This window comes from Mesitornis unicolor, unplaced genomic scaffold (genome assembly GCF_000695765.1).
Source record: "Mesitornis unicolor isolate BGI_N332 unplaced genomic scaffold, ASM69576v1 scaffold11508, whole genome shotgun sequence".
Taxonomy (NCBI): domain Eukaryota; kingdom Metazoa; phylum Chordata; class Aves; order Mesitornithiformes; family Mesitornithidae; genus Mesitornis; species Mesitornis unicolor.
Genome location: NW_010203917.1, coordinates 31,700 through 50,852, shown reverse-complemented (window position 1 = coordinate 50,852; position 19,153 = coordinate 31,700). Strand labels below are relative to the sequence as shown.

The 19,153-nt window shown below is 44.8% G+C and overlaps 1 protein-coding gene across 1 annotated transcript; it reads right to left on the bottom strand.

Moving 5' to 3' along the window:
- Positions 1-267: 267 nt before the first annotated feature.
- Positions 268-18,717, bottom strand: LOC104545694 (collagen alpha-1(XIII) chain-like). The gene is made up of 9 exons (XM_010190894.1): positions 18,709-18,717; positions 18,351-18,377; positions 16,911-16,991; positions 11,830-11,883; positions 11,509-11,562; positions 10,584-10,619; positions 5,753-5,839; positions 1,421-1,459; positions 268-672 (listed from the first exon to the last, which is right to left on the bottom strand). The coding sequence occupies exons 1-9, from the start codon at positions 18,715-18,717 to the stop codon at positions 670-672; spliced, it is 390 nt and encodes a 129-aa protein (XP_010189196.1). The 3' UTR covers positions 268-669.
- Between the last annotated feature and the right edge of the window lie 436 nt (positions 18,718-19,153).

Sequence of the window (19,153 nt, the reverse complement as noted above, 5' to 3'; positions counted from 1 at the left end):
AGCTCAGGGGAGGTGTTCTGTTTTAGCTAGAGACAGGAGACAAAGAGATTCTCTTTGCACATGTTCACTCCACAGCTCTTGGGGAAGATGTTACCGTGCAGGGAGCAGCCTCTGGAGGAGCTGGTGGGAGGCTGTGCTTGCCATAATGAATCTGATCAAGAGCCAGACCTTGTTTGATAATTACTGCTCATGGAAACCCTCCGTTCCCAGTGTACAGTGGCTACTGGGATGTGTTTTTCAGCAACGTCTCAATTTAGTCACAATAAAATCGTTAATATTTCACTTTAATAAAACATACATAGCGTTTTGAAATAGTCTTGAATGATTCCAGGTTGGAAAATGAAAATGACCTTTAAATCTATACAGGGCAGTTCCTTTGGGCACTTTTAATGCAATAATTTATTAAGTTCCTATATTCATCATGTGCGCACAAATACCATGTAAATATTACAGCTGTACTCCATGACAAAACAAGCATAATGCAGACAGAATTATACAGAACTGACAAAGGGGGAAGAAGGCAGATCTAGTATTTTCTGTATAAAAAATATGCAGCTTTTTGATAATTTGTAAAAATGCGTAACTTTTGGCATTTCAGAGAACACCACTGTATAAAAATAAATATTCTATATACAATAACACACACAGGCCAGTCCAGGGTTAGAATCATCACTGCAAAAGAAAACATAAACAGGTGTTAGTCACAATCACTAACAATTGTTAGTGACAGCTCAGCACTGGGGAAGGACCACCTCAAGGGACGGGAAGACAGTGGGACAGCAAAGGGAAGGTGGCTCCAGGGTTTCCAGGAAGAAAAGAAATGGTGCTGGATCTCAGCAGAGATCCTTTTCACTTTCCTGGGCAGTGAGGATGGGTTTAATCCGGGCTGACTCTCTGTGCTAGTCCAGAATCAAGCTAACAAGCCCATTCCCTTGGAGCAGGGTCTGCCCCAAGCCCCACGGCACAGCCCAGCTGCCAGGACACCTCTCGGCAGGAGCACCGTGGGCTTGTGCAGGGCTACCGAGCCACATCGCACTCGCCCTGCTGAAAGCAAACAGCGAACCTCTGCCCCACTCCCACCAGCCTCCCGTGGCACCCAGGTTCTGTGGGGTACACCAGCTCCCAGCCTCTGGTAACAGAGTTAAGTGGAAATGTAATCTTTGTGCAAGTACTAGAGCACTTCGAGGCCAGGCAGCTCAAAGGCCACAAGTACAACTCTCTCCCTTTTAGCCTATAAAACTAAACTGCAGTATACGAACACGGAAGAGTTTTGCTTGCTGCTTTTCAGGGGTATGGTCCTGGAAATCCCATGCATGCCTCCACAGCGCTTTTGCTCTTAGCCAGACTCATTCAAAAACATTAGCAGGTCCTGTAGCACTGCCAACTCAGCACAGTCACAACGTTTCCAGGATTATTTTACCTTATTCCAGCAGCCTTGAACTGGAAGGCCGTCTTCCCCCTGCAAAATAAGATGGATGAAATATCAGTTTAGGACACAGAAAACAGTGCAGAGATCAAGGAAAGAATGACTGGGTTAACTATTACAGCTGCAACAAACAGTTTGAACCTGGGCTGGAGGAATAGTCTGAAAGATATTCCTCACTTTTCAGAGTGACCCAGGCTGACAGAACCAGTGTAGCTTGAAGCAAGGACCGTGACTGAAGCGGGGGAACTGCCTGCAGGCTCTGCAAGGAATTTATGTATATAAGGCCCATAGTCTTGTTCTCATCCCTCACTGAGGAAGGTCTTTAGCCAGGCTTCCCTGGAGGGAGGTGAAACACAAGAGGTCACACTCAGCCAGAAAAATACTGCAGTAAGTTGGCAATGGAGAGCGTGAGGTGGCTGGTCTGTGTCCTCAGGCCTGACTGTGTAATGCTGGGGTTATAAGCAAACCCCAGAGGCAGCACTAACCTTAGGTCCTGAGGAGGGTCTGGGAAAAATATGTGATTTATTTTCTGCCCTGGTTGTTAAAGGGTTTGCTTTATCATGTGAAAGATTGCCCAGCTGCCCACTCTGGCCTCTGAAGAGATCCTGCTCCAGGGGAATTAGGAAGGCAAGCAGACCCTGTGCTGGTTGAGGATCTCCCAGCTGACTCCCTGGGAGGGGACTTTTGCCTCAATAAAGTCAGTGAGATTTCTGAAAAAATCTGGCATATCTGCAACCCTGAAGTCTTGGGCCACACATCCCAAGGTGGGCATGTAATTTATTTTTGTTTATGTTGAAGAAGGTTGGATGCTTTAAGGGCTGTGCTGCTGAAAGACTGAGACTCTATGGTTGGGAAATGCTTTTGTGAATGCCTGCTATTAATTTCATCTCAGTACAGCCCTACTTGGTGTGAGAAAAACATGAAATTATGTCAATGATAAGGTGTCCTTAAGCAGGAGATACACCTCTGACACAAGAAGTCAGATACTTCTGCTGTGTGTGCATGCCAGGTTGCTATTGCTATTCCCCAGGGAAACTCAAGGGCAGGGAGTGAAATTGTATGATGCATGATGCAGGCACATTTCTTCATTCAAATGGCTCAGTTCTCACTTCTCCAAGTACTGCGTGAGAAACCTGCAGTGCATATCATCCCATTCAAGAAGGGGAAAGAAGAAAAACCGACCGGAAAAACAAACGCACAGTAGTATAATGAGAAATAAACTATTTAAAGGAGATGCACTTTCAAGGGACAGCTTAATTGAATGTTGCCATGATGCTACAACCGTATTGCTTTTTTGGTGCATTTTTTAGACTGTGGTCTCCTTGCGATATTCCCCCACACGCACTATGTGGAAATACTGAGTTACGGGGTAATCACTGGGTAAATTGTGGCGTTCCCATTGGTACACTGGTGGTGGTGATAGGAATGACTGGAGGGCATCATGGGAGGAGATGGGTAGTTAGGTGTATGAAGGAATGGGAGGCCAGGGGGGTTACAGCTTAGGGATCAAAGGAAGACCAGGGTCACAAGGAAGTGTTTGTTGCGGGCGAATTTGCCTAGAACGGAAACGCGACGTGCTTATTAGTACCAAGTATCTCCTTCCACATAGCTCGGATTTGTAAAGCATTAGTTCACAGCCTCCATAAATTACACACGTGGGTGGGTCAGCTGGATGCTAAGCTTTTAACCTAGTTGGATCAAAAAACATGCTTATTCACGTTCCCAAGCTAGCTTGCATGCCAGAACACTATCTATAAAAAAAATAATGGCATCTGTATTTCACCAGATTTTCTGGCAGGTTTCCCTTAACAAAAATAGGTAAGAAAAGAAATGGACATTCTAACGTGGCCATGTGGGGTGAATCCTAACTGAGGAGAGAAACAAAAAAAGAAAGGTAGGCTACCAGAGCACTGGTAGAGTCATTGCACCTGTGAAATTAGGTGACTTATTCAGCCAAAACTTACTCCATTGAAACCTGGTTATTTGGGAGGCAAAACACATGGCTCAGTGTTTTTTCTCCTTTGTGGACTGTTCTAGGCAGGTGTGATTTCACCTGTTGGACTGGCAGAAGAGTTTCTTTCTATAACCCAGAATTCATAGAGCAGCAACTGAGCCTTCACAAGTCGTCACCGTTACAGCCACTGCCCCAAAGCACACAAAGGAGGGAATGCTGGAACTGACACTCATGTTAGCTCTTCACAAAGGTCCAAAACAAAGGCTTTTCAGGGCTAGTTTCCTCAGTAAACTAAGGAAACCTTCCAAACTAAACATGGCTTTTTTTCTGGGACACACTTTTCTTGCTAGTTGATCTAACTGCTATCCCATCCCTTGTAAATGGCATCAAACATCTTTAAGTGAACATAAAGCTTGGAATGACCATCCTCAAGCAAACCTAGCCATGCCAGACAGAGGCTGGAAGGGCAGGGGAGTACAAGTTTCAGTATATCGGGGAGCTGTTGAGACTGCTGTAGGGAGCAAAATCTTCACACAAATGCTTCATCTCCAGAAAATCTGAGAGTAAATTAATAGGTTGATGATGTTTAACATGGGATACTTAAAAATCCGTTGGGGTTAAGTGTTCCTGAATAGCTTTGTCCTAAAATAGTTGGGTTAGGTGAGGCAATAAATACAATTATTATCCTTTAATACTTGAATAAGATGGACATTGGGAAGCAGGCAATTCAAAATTCAAGTTTCTTGGATGCTATGGGTACCGTTTTGGCTTCTAAGGAGAGTTACAAATAGCAACAGTCTAGCAGGAACTGAGGAAGATAAGTGTCCAGTTAACATGTTTCACATGGGCTTGCTAACAGGATAACCAGTTTTTTCAGTCATCTTAATGTGTAGGGTGACTGAGGTAATACTGAGTAGTGTCGGGCTGCACTAGCCACATACAAGCACTTCAAAATAGAGTTAGTGAAGGACATGAGCATTGCAGCTCCTTGCTAGAAAGCCAAGCCAGTGCAGAAGCAGGTCCTCACATGTTAGTCTACTGAAAGCTCTCAAAGTGAAGGCAAGGGAAGAATTGAAGCAGTTGTAAATAAATTCGCATTCCCAGTACGTTTTTCCTCATGCCACAAAGTAATGCTGACAGCAGCTGTGAAATCACAGCAGGAAGGGAAGGGCCTGTTCCTGACAAGAGCAGCATGAGGAAGGTAGGATGGAGGTAGGAAAGGAAGGAATTGCCGGGTGTTTCTAGGGCATGCAGCTATTTGGAGGTATCAGAAAATAACAACCAAGACACAAAAAGCAAACACACATGCAGGAAAGGGAAGGTACGCCATACCAATGGGCATGGGGCATCCAGGCCGTCCAGCCCAGGTAACCCCGGCTCACCCTTCTCGCCTTTAAAACCTCGGAGACCCTGTTTATGAAATCAACCACTATCGTTATTTCAGTCAATGCCAGTCACCTTCATGACACGGGAAGAGAGACCGAGTCCCCGACGGGGGCTGTCGCAGGGCACTCTGCTGCATACCCAGACCACAGATGGCCCGTGGTTCCAGTTCTAGTTTTGTCTGTAATAATCAGTACTTGCAGTTTCCTTTCTGGTTTTCTGTAATCCACAAGTCAGGATATACTTCTCAGAGTTAAATCTGAAAGGCTAGGAATGGTGTTTCCTCCATTCTGACATCATCCATTCTTGCTCACCAGGAAACACAGCAGCTGGATTTCTAGATGCATGATCCACAAGTACTCTTGGGATTTATGGCAGCACTACGTATTTTTGGCAGTGGTTGCTACAGCATATGAGTTTATATGAGAACGTATACACATTCCTATATTTACTCATTTGACTAGACTCATAGGCAATACATTTTGACAGAAAAACATCCCATTTAAAATAACTGAGATTTGTTTTTCCTCTGGGTAATGCAGCTCGAGTGCCCTGTGTCGCTCTCAGATGGTCACATCAGCTGGCTGTTATTCCAAGGAAAGAAAAACAGCAGTCAGGTTTTGCTGTTACATAGACACGAGGCATTTCCAGAGAAGAGCCGTAACTAACAGCAAAGGATACACAGGGCTCTATCCACACAGGAGAAAGCCCTGGGCTCCCAGCACATGGAGCACACCCCCATGTGCCCCAAACCTTTGTGAGCTCCGGAAGAAGAAGGAATATAACCACGGTCACTCAACAGCCTGATTGCTCAAAGGATCAGTGGTTGCCTGCTGAAGAAAGCAGCTTTGCCATAGACTGCAGTGGGAACCAGGCTGCACCTTATCCAAGTGGTGTACTTTTGCAAGACCATTATTTGTGTTATGATTTCCTTCTTTCTTCCCCATCAACAAATCTTAAAACAATACATTTGATGAAACAAAACATACCAACGGACAGGGTGCATCTAATCCAGGTGCTCCTTGGTCTCCTTTATCCCCTTTAGACCCTCTAGAGCCTTTCTTGCCCCTCTCCCCCTGTAAATAATAGTTTAGTCCAAGGAAAAAAAAAAAAGAATACACAAAAGGTTTAGGATCATCCATTTCAAACAAATGTCAGTGATAGTTTAAAAAAAGGATAAACATTTAGGAAACATTTTTAAAGAAGAGAAATCTCCCTTTGAGACATCGAGTACAAAACAACGTATGGAGCTACTAGCGGTTACCTGGCTGCATATACACATTGGCCATTGCTAAAACCCCACACTGATCGACTGCAAGGGCTCTGCATCAGAGGGATCACAAGTGGTCGAGAGAGGTTCTCCTCCCCCTCTACTCTGCCCTGCTGAGACCTCATCTGGAATATTGTGTCCAGTTCTGGGCCCCTCAGTTCAAGAAGGACAGGAACTGCTGGAGAGAGTCCAGCGTAGGGCTACAAAGATGATTAAGGGAGTGGAGCATCTCCCTTATGAGGAGTGGCTGAGGGAGCTGGGGCTCTTTAGTTTGCAGAAGAGGAGACTGAGGGGAGACCTCATTCATGTTTATAAATATTTAAAGGGTGAGTGTCACGAGGATGGAGCCAGGCTCTTCTCGGTGACAAACAATGATAGGACAAGGGGTAACGGACACAAACTGGAACACAGGAGGTTCCACTGAAATTTGAGAAGAAACTTCTTCTCAGTGAGGGTGACAGAGCCCTGGCCCAGGGTGCCCAGAGAGGTTGTGGAGTCTCCTTCTCTGCAGACATTCAAAACCCGCCTGGACGCCTTCCTGTGTAACCTCATCTGGGTGTTCCTGCTCCGGCAGGGGGATTGGACTGGATGAGCTTTGGAGGTCCCTTCCAATCCCTAACGTTCTGTGATTCTGTGTTTCTGTGAAGTGCTGCTGAACTTTACGGATGGGCCTATAGTCAGCCAGCAGAGACTCCTCCTCCACTGGTACCATCATAAGGACACCACATCTCTGGGCTTCCTACATCCAGGATAGAATACATCAGAGAGATGGGCACCTACTGAGACCAGGCTGACCCTAGACACACGGGATGGGAGAGCAGAACCTAGGAGGGTCCCTCTTCTGCCGCAGGAGCTCCGGGACACCATCTAGATGCCTATTGCCCTAAGAGACAAGCCCTGCGGCAGAGCCCGAGCAGGCTTTCCTGCTATAGCAGGAAGGCATTGCTGGTCCAGATTCCCTGTGTTGATTGCACTTTTCTTACTACTCTGAATTCTCATCTTAAAGAAATTAACACTTATGGGAGTGTTTTTAGAAGCTGTCCCTTAAGCTGCTTAATGAACACTGTGCTTGCCACCAGGGGTTGGTGGATTTTCCTGAAAAGCTGGGGGGATTTTGTGTAGGTTGTTTGGGTTTGTTGTTAGTTTTGGGGTTTGTTTGGTTTTTGGGGGGAGGTTTGTTTGTTTGTGGGTTTTTGTTTTTGTTTTTGTTTGAGGTTTTGTTGTTGGTTTTTTTTAATGTAAAATTACTTCCATATCCCAGAGCAGCAAAGCTTTAACATGAATGAGCGTGTTTGCTTGCCCGAGCCTTACAGTGATTTGTGCACTGGGATGCGTCCACATTGCTAAATAGAGAGGAGTCAGAGAATTAAGGAAATACTTGGCCCTGACAGTCTGCACAGCCTGGTTGTCTTCTGGGATGCTCTGAGCAGTGCTCCCCCAGAAAATCCTGTTAGGCAAGGGACAAGTCCTAAGCAGCACAGCCACAGGCAGACACTGGTCCCCGGCCCTCACTACAGACATGCCCCAGGAAGGGATGATTCTTACGATGGTTTGATGTTACAATTTCTCTGCAGGCTCCAGGTTGAGTTACAGCAGAGCCAAGGCAGGAGGGAACCAAATTAAAACATCATAGCCAAAGAGGAGACTTGCTCTTGTGTGGAGGGGCAGCACTAGGACAATGAAAGGTCCTCACCAAGGGAGGGTACATCCCACCCATAGCAGGTCAGCCAAGGCAAGGCATAGCATGGGTATTTCACAGTTGTATCTATACCAAATCCTTCTGTATAACAGAGGAAATTCTCAAAGCTGCTAAGCATAACACAGGGAAAGGGACTGCTGCACAGGGAACTGAATTTAGGGTCCATGTAGGGAGGGTTAAAGGAATTAAAGGATAAAATCAGACAGCACAGGTTGTTGTTTCTTCTTTAAAAAAAGTGTTAAACCCAAAGCTGGCAAGAGAAATGGATGGGAGAGGAGAGGCAATGAGGAAAAGTCACCCAGAACCAAGCACTGGAACAAAGAGGATAATCCGGGAAAATGTGGCATGGGTTGCTCTGGAGGAAGGAACCAGGAAGCAAGACGGAAGAGGAGGAAGGGATAAAGGGGATAAAGGTGGACCTGTAGGAGCGAGGAAGACGCACATACACACAAGAAAAAAAAAACACAGGCATTAAAATAACAGTGAAGATATCAGCTTGGTAGCACAAGTTCAGGGTTTACACTTTTTCAGCTGGGTTACTTGAAAGGCAGCCTGTTCCTGTTGCTCCCTAGTGCCACAACACTGCCTCTGTTATCTCCAGGCACAGCTGTGCTGTACTCTCACACCAAAGGGGAGCAGGAGAGTTTCTGGGATCTAAAAAGCACTACTTTGCCTAAAGTAGAGGATTTTGGCAAACTTTTTGGAAGATTAACAAAGTGGATCCTCATTTTTAATGTGCTCAACACTGAAAATGCTCATAGTGAAGTGCTATGCATACCACTGCCGTCTAAAAGAAATAAAAAGAGAGGCAATTCAAATTAACACATCTCCCACTTCCAGAGAGGTGGGTGTTGTATCCCAGGCCCCTGTGGAACAGGTCACAAGTGGAGTGTTGCCTTCTCTTTTCCACTTCACAGCTTTCTTCTTGTTCATTTTGAAGTCTCCTGGCTGAACTGCTGCCATAGTTTTGCCAGCAGTTAACGTGGGAGAGACTGTCCTGCCCTTCTGAGGAGGTTCTGATGTGTGTCCCACTGTAGGGGAGACCTAGCACTTGTCTAGGGATACTGGGCTGCAGAGCAAATCCTGGGGAAGCAGCAGTGTGTCTAGTTCTGCTGAACGGTCCTTGTCAGATGTCTGTAATGCCTTCAAAGGGATGGAGGCCTTCAGACAAAGCAGCTGTATAAGGGGGCCTCACCAAACCTGCGCTGTGTAACTCCTGTAAGTAGTGGTGGCCTGTTCAGAGTTTTTGAAGAGGAGCAGGAGAGCGAGGGTTAGCACCTGTCTCAGGAAAGTAGTATTTTGATTCTGTGATTTTCTAGGACCCTACCTGCAAAGATAACTGCGCTTGCCTACTCACAGCCTCAAGTCGCTCACTTTTTCATTTCAAAATGTTGGTTTCAGTGAGGCAAAATGCACGCCTGCTTCAAGGGGCCAGCAAAACTTTCCACTCAAGCTTTCCAATTCGTCCTCTACAAGGAGGCACAGTGTCTGCCAGTTTTCATTTGACTGTATGAGAGAACTCAGGGAAATCCTATCAGCCTACCTACAGCCAATGAGAGCACCTTATTTTAAATAAAATACCTGGTTTACAAACCAACTGAAAAAGTCAAGGAATTCTGTTAAGGTTATTTTTTGTTTAGAAGCCACACAAGCAAAACAAAACACATCTTAATGAAGAGGAAGTTAAGAAGCAAAGCCAGAAATGCAGTGATTAAAAAAGGGGAGAACTTTGGGGCTCCCATGAAACTTGGACCTTCCTCCCCTAGTTTAAGATGCCAGTTGGCTACTGCTTTTCAGAACTGCCCATTCTGTGCAGAGTAAGGTCAGAAATACATTGTAGGTAAAGGACAGAGAACACTCACTATGTATGGAAAGCAATTTCATATAATGAAATCACTGCATGGGCACATGCACTGTAAAACTTTACATTCTCAGATAAACTTAGGTGATACCAGAGTCTTAGGAAGAGAAGGTGTATGTGAGTACATGCATATAGACATACACGTGTACTGTACTGAACTGAGAGACATACTTAGACAACTGTAGTCTCACAAAGACTCTAATCCTGAAGTAATTTATATTACTAAATATAAATTACATTCAATTATAGCTCTCAACTGTTTTTTATCAGAGTCAGAGCCTTAACAGGCAAGAAATTCCTTATGTTGTGGAAGACCCAATGAAAAAGCAAGGAGCTTCTCAACATGCACGTTTTAGTCATGTTTCTCTTTCTATAACACAGGCGCTGTGACAGAAAAGCAGCCATTCATGTTATTGGTTTTAACCCAACTCTGCCATCACATTCATTCAGGACAATGCCTGAGGAGACTTCATGTCTGATTCTTTAAGGTAGGTGAATTTAATTTATCTTTCCCAAATTTTCATCTTGAAATTCTCTGGAGGGTTGTTTAGTAGAGGTCAATATTCTTTTTCACGCTTCAGGGGGAATTTAAAAGTAACATAGTAAGATTTGCTGGCTCCACCTCAGTTCATTGTCACGGGAATTCCTGCACACATCAGTAAACAGACAAGCAGGATTTCCTAACAGGTGCCACACTGGCCTAACTCCACTACATGTGAAGTCCTGTGCTTCAGTGAGAACAGAGCTATGATAACAATGAACACGTTAGAAAATCTCTCCTATAGCTTTCAGACAGAGGTACCACAATGTCCCATGCGATTATATAAACTACAGGTATCACCTTCTAAAATACAAGCCTGTAAAGTTACTTATGTGAAGATCTAGCAGTCAGAACTACATGCTAGCTACTTGGGGTTGATCAGAAGTTAACCGGTCTATTGCTCTGAAGACATTAGTAACTAAATGCAAGAAGTTTGCCTGTTAACTTACCCGGATTCCTTTGTCACCAGGTAGACCTTGTAATCCCTGAAATACATCCACACAAACAGAAATCTTTTAAAACAAGTAGACCCCGTTGTATTCCTACTCAGAAAAGAAGAATGTGTACCCAAGAGTTTGGTTTTATCATTTGTACCAATTACTCTCTGGTAAAAACCCAAACAAACAAAAAACCAAACCACAAACCCAGCCAAAACCAACCACCACCACAACAACAACAACAACAACAACAACAACAACAACAAAAAACCCAAACCAAAAAGCCACAACTTTTCCAGCAGACAACCTCCTCTTCACCTCCATTAGACCATCCAGGCTGTAACACCACTACTACTACTCCAAGAGTTCTTCAGATAAAAAGCAGACTAGTTTAGAGAATGCGGTTCCCTGAAAAAAGCAGCAAACCTCCTTTTTTGTGTAAAATAATGAAGCAGCTCCACGATTACATAGAACTAGAGTTCCAACACTGGCCCCATTTTGCAAAAAGTAATCCCAAACAATAGATGTGACCTCACTGAAGGCAGCTTTTGTCACTGCAATGACAAGACAGGGCCCTTTCTGACAGGTAGAAGGCATCCAAGCTACGTAGAGATAAATGGTGTAGTCGTGCTCAAAAGCAGCGTTTTTTATTAAGATACATATCCTGGGAGTCCCACAAAGCTTCTTTCAGTAGTCTGAGGGCCAATGTAAGTTAGCAGTTTCCCTTCACCTTCATCCATATCATTCTGAATCATTGCTCTGAAGCTACCAAGCTCTTCTGATGCTCCCATAGTGTACATAAGCTTGTAACTTTGGTTCTTTAACACCTAACCTGGCTGAAATTGCAAATGCTGATTACAGCAGCATCTTAAGCTATCAATCACAGCAAGGAAGCAGGTACTGGAGATAACAAATCTCTAGTACTCTGAATACTTACAGGAAGTCCTGCTGGTCCCATTGGTCCTACAACTCCAGGATCTCCTTTACTACCCTGAAGTGGAGACAAAAGCATAGGAATTATTACATTCCTTTTCAGTATAAACAGGCAGTACAGCAGTGGCTACAGCAGTGCTATAGAAGAAAAGTAAAGGATGCATTTCAAAGCACCTAAAAATCCCAAGGATGACACATTAAAAAAATCAAAGAGGCCCAGCTGAGGTCTTACATGGACAAGGGGAGAGCAGTTCCAGCTCTAGAAAAATCCCAGGGAGCTGTGGTATCTTCAAAGAAGTTACAGAGCATTAGTCAGCAAACTTACCCTTTCTCCTTTTGGTCCTGCTGGTCCAGAAACCCCAATTGGTCCTGGAGTACCCTGTAGTTGGAGGAAGGAAAACACATCAGGACATTTTTATTCTGGGGCCTCATTAAAACCAGGAGACACTGCTGTTCCTTTAGGAAAAAGCACAGCTAGGAAGAGACAGTCTGGTGGTGGAAGGCACCTAGCACCACTACAGCTTTCATTGTTAGTGGTGATGGATTTGAAGTAGTTGCTACAGACAATTTGAAGAACACGGGAACTACTTTAGATCACACCCACATCGTTTTACAGAGCCTTATTCTTAATTCTGAAGCTAGCTCTTGACAATTGTTGCAGCAGGTATTTCTACCAGGTCCACAGGAGGGAATTTTTTATTCTCTAGTCTATATGAAAAGGCTGAAAGCTGTAGCAGAATCAAGGCCACTTAGATACAGAAGCCATTTTCTTTTCCTTTACTTCCTTATTTTCTCTTTTTTACCCTGGAGTCAGTTGAGTTGAGCAAAAATGAAAGAGTTTGGTTACTTGGTGGCAGGCAGCCGGTCAGTCATGCAAGTTGAAAGACACCATGCTGCAGATGAATGCAGATGCATACGTACACAGATGCAAACTAAGAGGGGTGTCATTCAGTCCCAGTCCCTCTGTTCCCTTTTTACCATTTATATCTCTCCACCAGGCTCTCAATTATGCTAACAGGAAAGTCCAGTCTTTTTGCTAACCCCTTTGACACAGGGACCATCTCACACTGTCGTACCAAATCTACTTCCCGCTGTTGCTGAGACTTGCTAGGGCTTTGGGAAATTAACCCAATCATAGCTTATTTTTCACATAGACAGTACAGAAGTTAGGCAATAGTCCTGACTAAGAAAGATTCAGGCACTCTTAACTCTCTATAGACTCCTTGAACTTGCAGAGTATTCCCTATTGGAGGGTCTCTTCCAACTCCCCCAGACCACATTCTGCAGTTGATATAAAGTACAACCTGCAAATCTGTAGTGTGTTGTGCACACCCCTAACCACGTAGTTTGGGTAGGCATTTACCTTCCTAACCCTGCATCACATACTTTTAGATAGTATTGATCTACAGTTCCATCACGGAGCAATAAAGGGATACTTTTGAGGTCCATTGCCTGACTTCTGGGGACAACAGGAGAACAGGTTTCTGGAATGGGGAAGTCTTTATAACAGCCTTTAAGGAAAAGGGTCTCGTGCTTTTTAATGCAAGCCTGCAATCCTTAGTCCACTAAAGTATCCCCTCTGATGTGAGAAGGATGACTCATATGGATGAAGAGAGCTTTTCAGACAAGATTAATAACTGCAGAGGGAAAGTGGAGAAGTAACTCGTGCAGCGAGCAACTTCTGACACAGGGAAGGAAGTGAGAAAAGTCAGCCTCTCCTTAGATCCGTGCACAGGAGTTCACATCGTGGAAATCTGAACTGCCTGCACATATGCATCATTTTAAGATTATTTCACTAAATGCCATGAAACACATGAAGATCACCTGTAGATTTATATGGATACACCTGTACATTTATAAAGTTAAATCTACAATTTCCCAAAACAAGCAAGTGTAAATGCTGCCATTCAGACTGTGTTCAGAAGTTACAGAGCAGCTGAGTTATCTCCAGTTATTCTTTTGAAATAGCCAAATGGACTGTGCATGGGTGATGCATCATTTCCCAAGAGAGATTAAAAATATTTGGCCCTTATTTAACAGCTGTTTCTCAAGATTAGCAGACTGTTTTGCAGAACCAGGTCTCATTCTGAATTTGACAGACTGGACAGCTTAGGCACAGGGAGTTTATTTCCTTTACTGCTCACGGTAAGTTAGCAACAGGAGGTAGGAATCTTGCATCTTCTTGCACCACTATTAGATGTTGCTACCTCTCAGATGTATATATTGGACTGGAACACACACCTCAGGTATCTGGGACTGAAGGAAAGCATGTTTGGAGTAGCTGAAGTTGCATGGCATTCTGCTGCTGAGAGGTGAAGGGTTAGTCCTTGCAGAAGGTCTTTCAGATGCAACTTGTCCTCCTGGTGAGATGCTTACCAGGCTATGGAGAGATACCTTTGAGCATACTTGCAACCCACAGCTATGCAGCCTTAAGTGCTGTGCGTGAAAACAATGTACAAAGCTTTTGTTCACAGGACAAAACACATGAGCATTATTATGCCGAAGACAAAATTTAAGAGCTACTGTTGTGAAAAGGTGGCAAGCAAGGCTACAGTTGGGAATGACAAGATGGAGACCCCTCACAATAAAGAGGACAGGAGAACAGAGCATCATGGAACCATGCAGAAGTTTCATTCATCATGTTACTGAGATAAAGTGGAACAGATAAGCTGTGATCCCATGATCCTGACAGGCTCGTAGCATCAAAAATGACAAGCGTGTGGCATCACTTCTCAGACTAAGTTTAACCCCCCTCCCAGATCTGCTTCGGAGAAAAGGTGGTTATTCCTGGTGTAAACAAGACTCTGATGAAAGAGACAAGACAAATCACGATACTGGGTAGGAGGAACATAGGGTAATGGAGAAATGGAACTCACCGGTGGTCCAGGCCTGCCGTCTAAACCTGAAGCACCCTGAACAGATGGGGGAGGGTTAACAAAAACAAGGCAAGAGGAGAAGGGAGGAGGGTGAGGGGGAAAGGAGAGGGGAGGGGAGAGGTGAGTGAAGCAGTGACTTAAGACAAACATATGCTTGCAATAAACAAAAATTAAGGTCTCAAGGACAGGTGATGGTACTTACAAGCAAACCAACAAAAACATAGAAACACTGAATACATATAATGTTGACTTGTGACTTTCACATCCCCTTAAGAATGCAAATTTCCCTCTCTTGGTGCCACTATGAAAACTTCTGAGGAAGAAGCTGCTCTGTGACAGGTGATTAAAAGTTCAGTGTGACAGTGGAGTTCAAGCCTGGCAGTCTGGGCAACACAGATGAGACAAGTCTCAGGGGCAAAAAGCCCTGTGGTCACAGAGGCATTTGCAAGCTGTGCAGAGCCATCAGCAGTTCAAGTTCCCACCAAGAAACCTAGGTCCTGTAGGTGCACATTTAGCTGCAGGCTTGCTCCACTCTACATCTCCTGGCCAGAGGAAGAGATGAGTCAGTTGTTTGGTGGCTCATCTTCCTGTGTCACCAGCGCAGACTTACACCAGATTAAGGGCCACTTTTCTGTCTGCTTGGCTCTTGTCCTGAATTTTCTCATCCATAAAACCTAACACTGGTTCTGCCTAAGGCCCATCTAGCCCAGCGTCTTGTCTCTGACACAGGCCAGGAGAGAAATCTTAGGTAGAACAATAGTACAAACTACTGAGTCTTCCTCCACTTGAGTATGACAAATTCCTCTGCTTGTTGGCCATACAGAGAAGCCCAAGGCTTGTGCAGACAATCAGCGCTGAAATGTGCTGAAAATCCTAGCACCATGTCAAGCCCCAGGTCACACATGAAAAGGCTGTGGGATTTTACAGACTCTGTCTTTGAAATATTTCAGTGCCTGTCTAGCACTCACTAATACAACTGCATTTAGCTTGACAAGCTGAAACCACACTGGATCAGGCATGGAAAAGCTTATGGAGAGAGAGGTAGCTCTGAGGAGGGATACAAGGTCCACATTGTGTCTCTGATCTTATCAACAGCTCAGTAACTGTGCTTCCTAGTTGGCCAGCTGATACTGTTGATCCAAACACAAAACACTTCTAAGAGGATGCTTCTGAGTCAGCCTCCACAGCCCAGGAAGAGGGATGTGAAAAGCCAAGGGACCCTGGTTTCTCATGGGGTTTCTCCTCACTGCTGTAGGAGGACCAGCTAGCACATTCCCCGCCACATTGATGAGCTTGTCAGGGTAATTGCAGGGGCATCTTCTGCTCAGACTCTCACAGGGACCTCTTTCACCTGTCCTGATGCCACATAGACTTGAGGGAATAACTATTTACACAGAAAGCTTCCATTTGCATTTCTCAAGGCAAAATGGGGACTGGGTTTTTACTTCTCACTGCTGCCCTGAGGCACAATCCTTTGTGTCTGAGCCTCTCCAAAGCATGGCTTTCTCCCCATGGGCTCTGCATGGGGCCACAGTGAATACACCCATGAGGAGCTCGCTTGAGTGCCTAGAGTTAGACAAGCTGCATCCAGGCCCTGGAAGGTTACTGCTGTACAGCACAACTAGAAGAAGAAAACATGTTACAAACAAAGACACGGACATTTCAGCCGAAGTCAGGGACAAGGGATCTGGGTGACTGAACACAGGCTGACAAAGCCACACAGTACACGAGATGCACTTTGTGGTGCTCTTTTCCAGGCAGTACGATCAGCAAGTGCTTTCTGTGAGGAGGGAATCTGGGGGCTGGCAGAGGAGCTGGGTGGGACTGAGTTACCACTAATTCATTGTCAGCTGATTCTCACACAGCGGGCAAAGAGACTTTTAACAGATGCAAGCCAAGAGTTTCACGTACTTTGTAAGTCTTCAGGTTCCAAAGCTTCTAAAGCTCTTGTAGCTTCTTTATAGTTCTGCCCAAATTCCTCCTTGCTAAGCTAAGCAGTGCACTAACACCAGTTTAGTGTGACTGCGTTCACATACAGCAGGGCACATCGCAGGCTTCTACCCATTAGGGAAAGCACTGATTCCATTGCAGAAGTGACAGGAAAGTATTGTCCAGGGAGGAAGCTGGATGCATTCACAACCACCAAGCTTTTGTACAAAGCCTGCCCCAGGTGACACACTGCCAGGAAGGTGTTTCCTTTTCCACATCCTTTTCACTTCTGTTTCTGGTCTTGCCCCATTACCCTGAAGTGCAAAGGACCCACAGGAAAGTTACTCCTTGTTTTTTCTAATCCTGCCAGAAGCAGGAAGAATTAAAAGTGGTCACTGATCTATTTAACAGCTTTAAAAGATTTAGGCTCTGGACAGAAATTGAAGCTTTGAGTTTAAAAAGCAAAGGCACAGTTATTTATAGATCATCTGTTTCTTTGACTTTACATATCAAATCCCTGTGTGCGTCTCCTATTGAGGGATCTTTTTACAGCTGATATAAGTTTGGCTTATGAAGTGCTGCTTGCTTCCTGGATACTTACGGGTAATCCCAGTGGCCCTCGGTCTCCTTTTTCACCCTGGGCACCCTTCTCTCCTTTCACTCCATCAATCCCCGCTTCCCCCTAAAGGAAGGATGAAGCAGAAAATAAACCCGCCGTAACACCACTTACATAACAAATATTCCTCCCTTCAGAGAGCGCCGAGAGAGAGGACACAAGAGGCAGCAGAGCAATGCTTTAGCCCGATTCTCATCCCAAACTGAAGGAAACCAGTATCAGTCAAAAGACCTAAGGCATCTTAAAACACGATCTTAGTTGCGTTTTGAAACAGAAGTGTCAGAAGAACCAAGTTTGCACAGAAACAGTGATCCTGCTTGCATTACTCTTCTATAACTGTGGGACAGCACGTTGCTGGCTCACCCCACCAGCACTCCAGTTTCCATACAGCCGTGTGTCACGGCCCTACAACACCATTTGGCCCTAGTACCTACCTGGAAGAGTTATTTATTTCTGACATGTCTGCAAAAGGTGTAAAATGCTCTTCCTCACCGCTACTGAAAGTCTCATTACAAAAAGACTTATTACAAGTTGCAGGGATGGAACAAAAAACTGCCACACTTGGGACATCTCGCTCCGCCTGCTAATTAAACCTACATGGATCTTCTGTTCAAGGAGAAACTGGTGCCATACTTCCTCTGGATTGGAAGACTTTCACCTGCATTTGTCTGGCATATATCTCAAAGATACCTGCACCTTACAGAAGTTTCCCAGACACCTGATAGCAGTGGCTAGTGAGTTACAGACAAGCAAGACAGATAACTGTATCTGTAATCAGCACTTGGAGAAAAGATGAATCAGGATAGATATACCATTGCCTTTAGCACCCAAATGGCACTGGTAACCAAATAACCAGAAGGATTTAAACATTTTCCATATTCTCCAATCTTTGCCAAGAATGTCAGAGGAAAAACACAGCTCTCCTTGAGTATTTCCACTCAAATAATTTTTCATCTAGGTACTGTTTTACAGCAGGCAAACCAATGGTGCAGGCTGAGCATAAACACATTTGGATGGAGAACAGAAAGCTTCTAATCACCAAGAACAATGAAGTTTCTGAGTGAATTTACAGGGTATAGAACCTGGCTAATTTTAAGCTAGAGCTCAGTTATTTAGGATTGTATGACACACTGTCCATCCTGCTGTAGAGACCTTCACCCTGCAGACAAAAGATTTCAACTATGTTCCCATGGGAAGATTTCCAAGGGCCGGTGGCTTCCCGTTTCTCTGGGTGAAAACTGGAGAAAATTACTGGTTTTGTGGGTGCTACAATGAGAGCTGCTAATCCATTTCCTCCAAGAAAATATTCAGAAGTATTTGTCCTCTTAGCAAGACGATAAATAACATTTGCAAGCTAAAAGGTTGTTACCGAAAAGTTCTTGCACCTGGGACAGTCTAGGAGAATGTAAAGATCTGCAGCCTTACCTTCGGTCCTGGGAGGCCCTGCAGACCCTGTATTTGGGACAAGAGACAAAATATGAGTAATCTTTAAGGATATGCTTTAAAATCCAGGCATCCCAGTTCAGTGTGCTGCATAGAGCTTTCACTTTTTGACACACTGAGGGCATAAATGCTTAGCCCAGAGGCCTCTTTATTTGTGTAAAGGGCACTTCACGTACTGTTCTCATCTGGTAATGAGGAGGCTCTCAAAGAACAACCTGGCAGCGGGCCAGGCTTCCTATTAAGACCATTTTTGCAGCTTATCCCTTTAATCCCATCCATCCTCTCTTACTACTGTCTTCCCTTTCATCTCAGACTAACATAACCTTCTCCCTTTACCTACCCAGCCCATCGTAGCTCTGACCTACCCTGAGGGGCAGTTTTGGAAGTGATACTAAATATGTTCCTGTTTCAACACTGCAGTGTTCCTGGCTGTTTTCTCTGCCTAGAATCCTCCCCAGCCACATCCTGCTCTATCCTCATTCCCAGTGCTTTCGTCCTCAGGTAAATCATTCAAAACTTACTGGAGGTCCTGGTGGGCCTTGGGGTCCAGGGGGGCCAGACATCTAGAAAACAATGCAAGAGAAGTCACTGTCATAACCTGCTGCACTCAGAGGTGAAGGAGAACTGCTCAGAGGGAAGGCAGGGCATAGGGTGCAGCTGAGCTCTACTGGGCTTGAAAATCTGGACTCCTCCTAAGGACTGCGTTAGGAAACAGCAGCAATCCAGGACAGTGTGGCTGAGAAGCAGTAGGATTCTGGGGAGAATTATGCAGCAGCTGCAGAGAT

Excerpts from the sequence above, each read along its gene's own strand:
- LOC104545694 (XM_010190894.1), bottom strand. Across the intron at positions 16,992-18,350 it reads AGGGCCTCCCAGGACCGAAG|GGGGAAGCGGGGATTGATGG; the intron begins GTAAGGCTGCAG and ends TCCTTCCTTTAG. Across the intron at positions 10,620-11,508 it reads TGGGACCAGCAGGACTTCCT|GGATTACAAGGTCTACCTGG; the intron begins GTAAGTATTCAG and ends GATGTATTTCAG.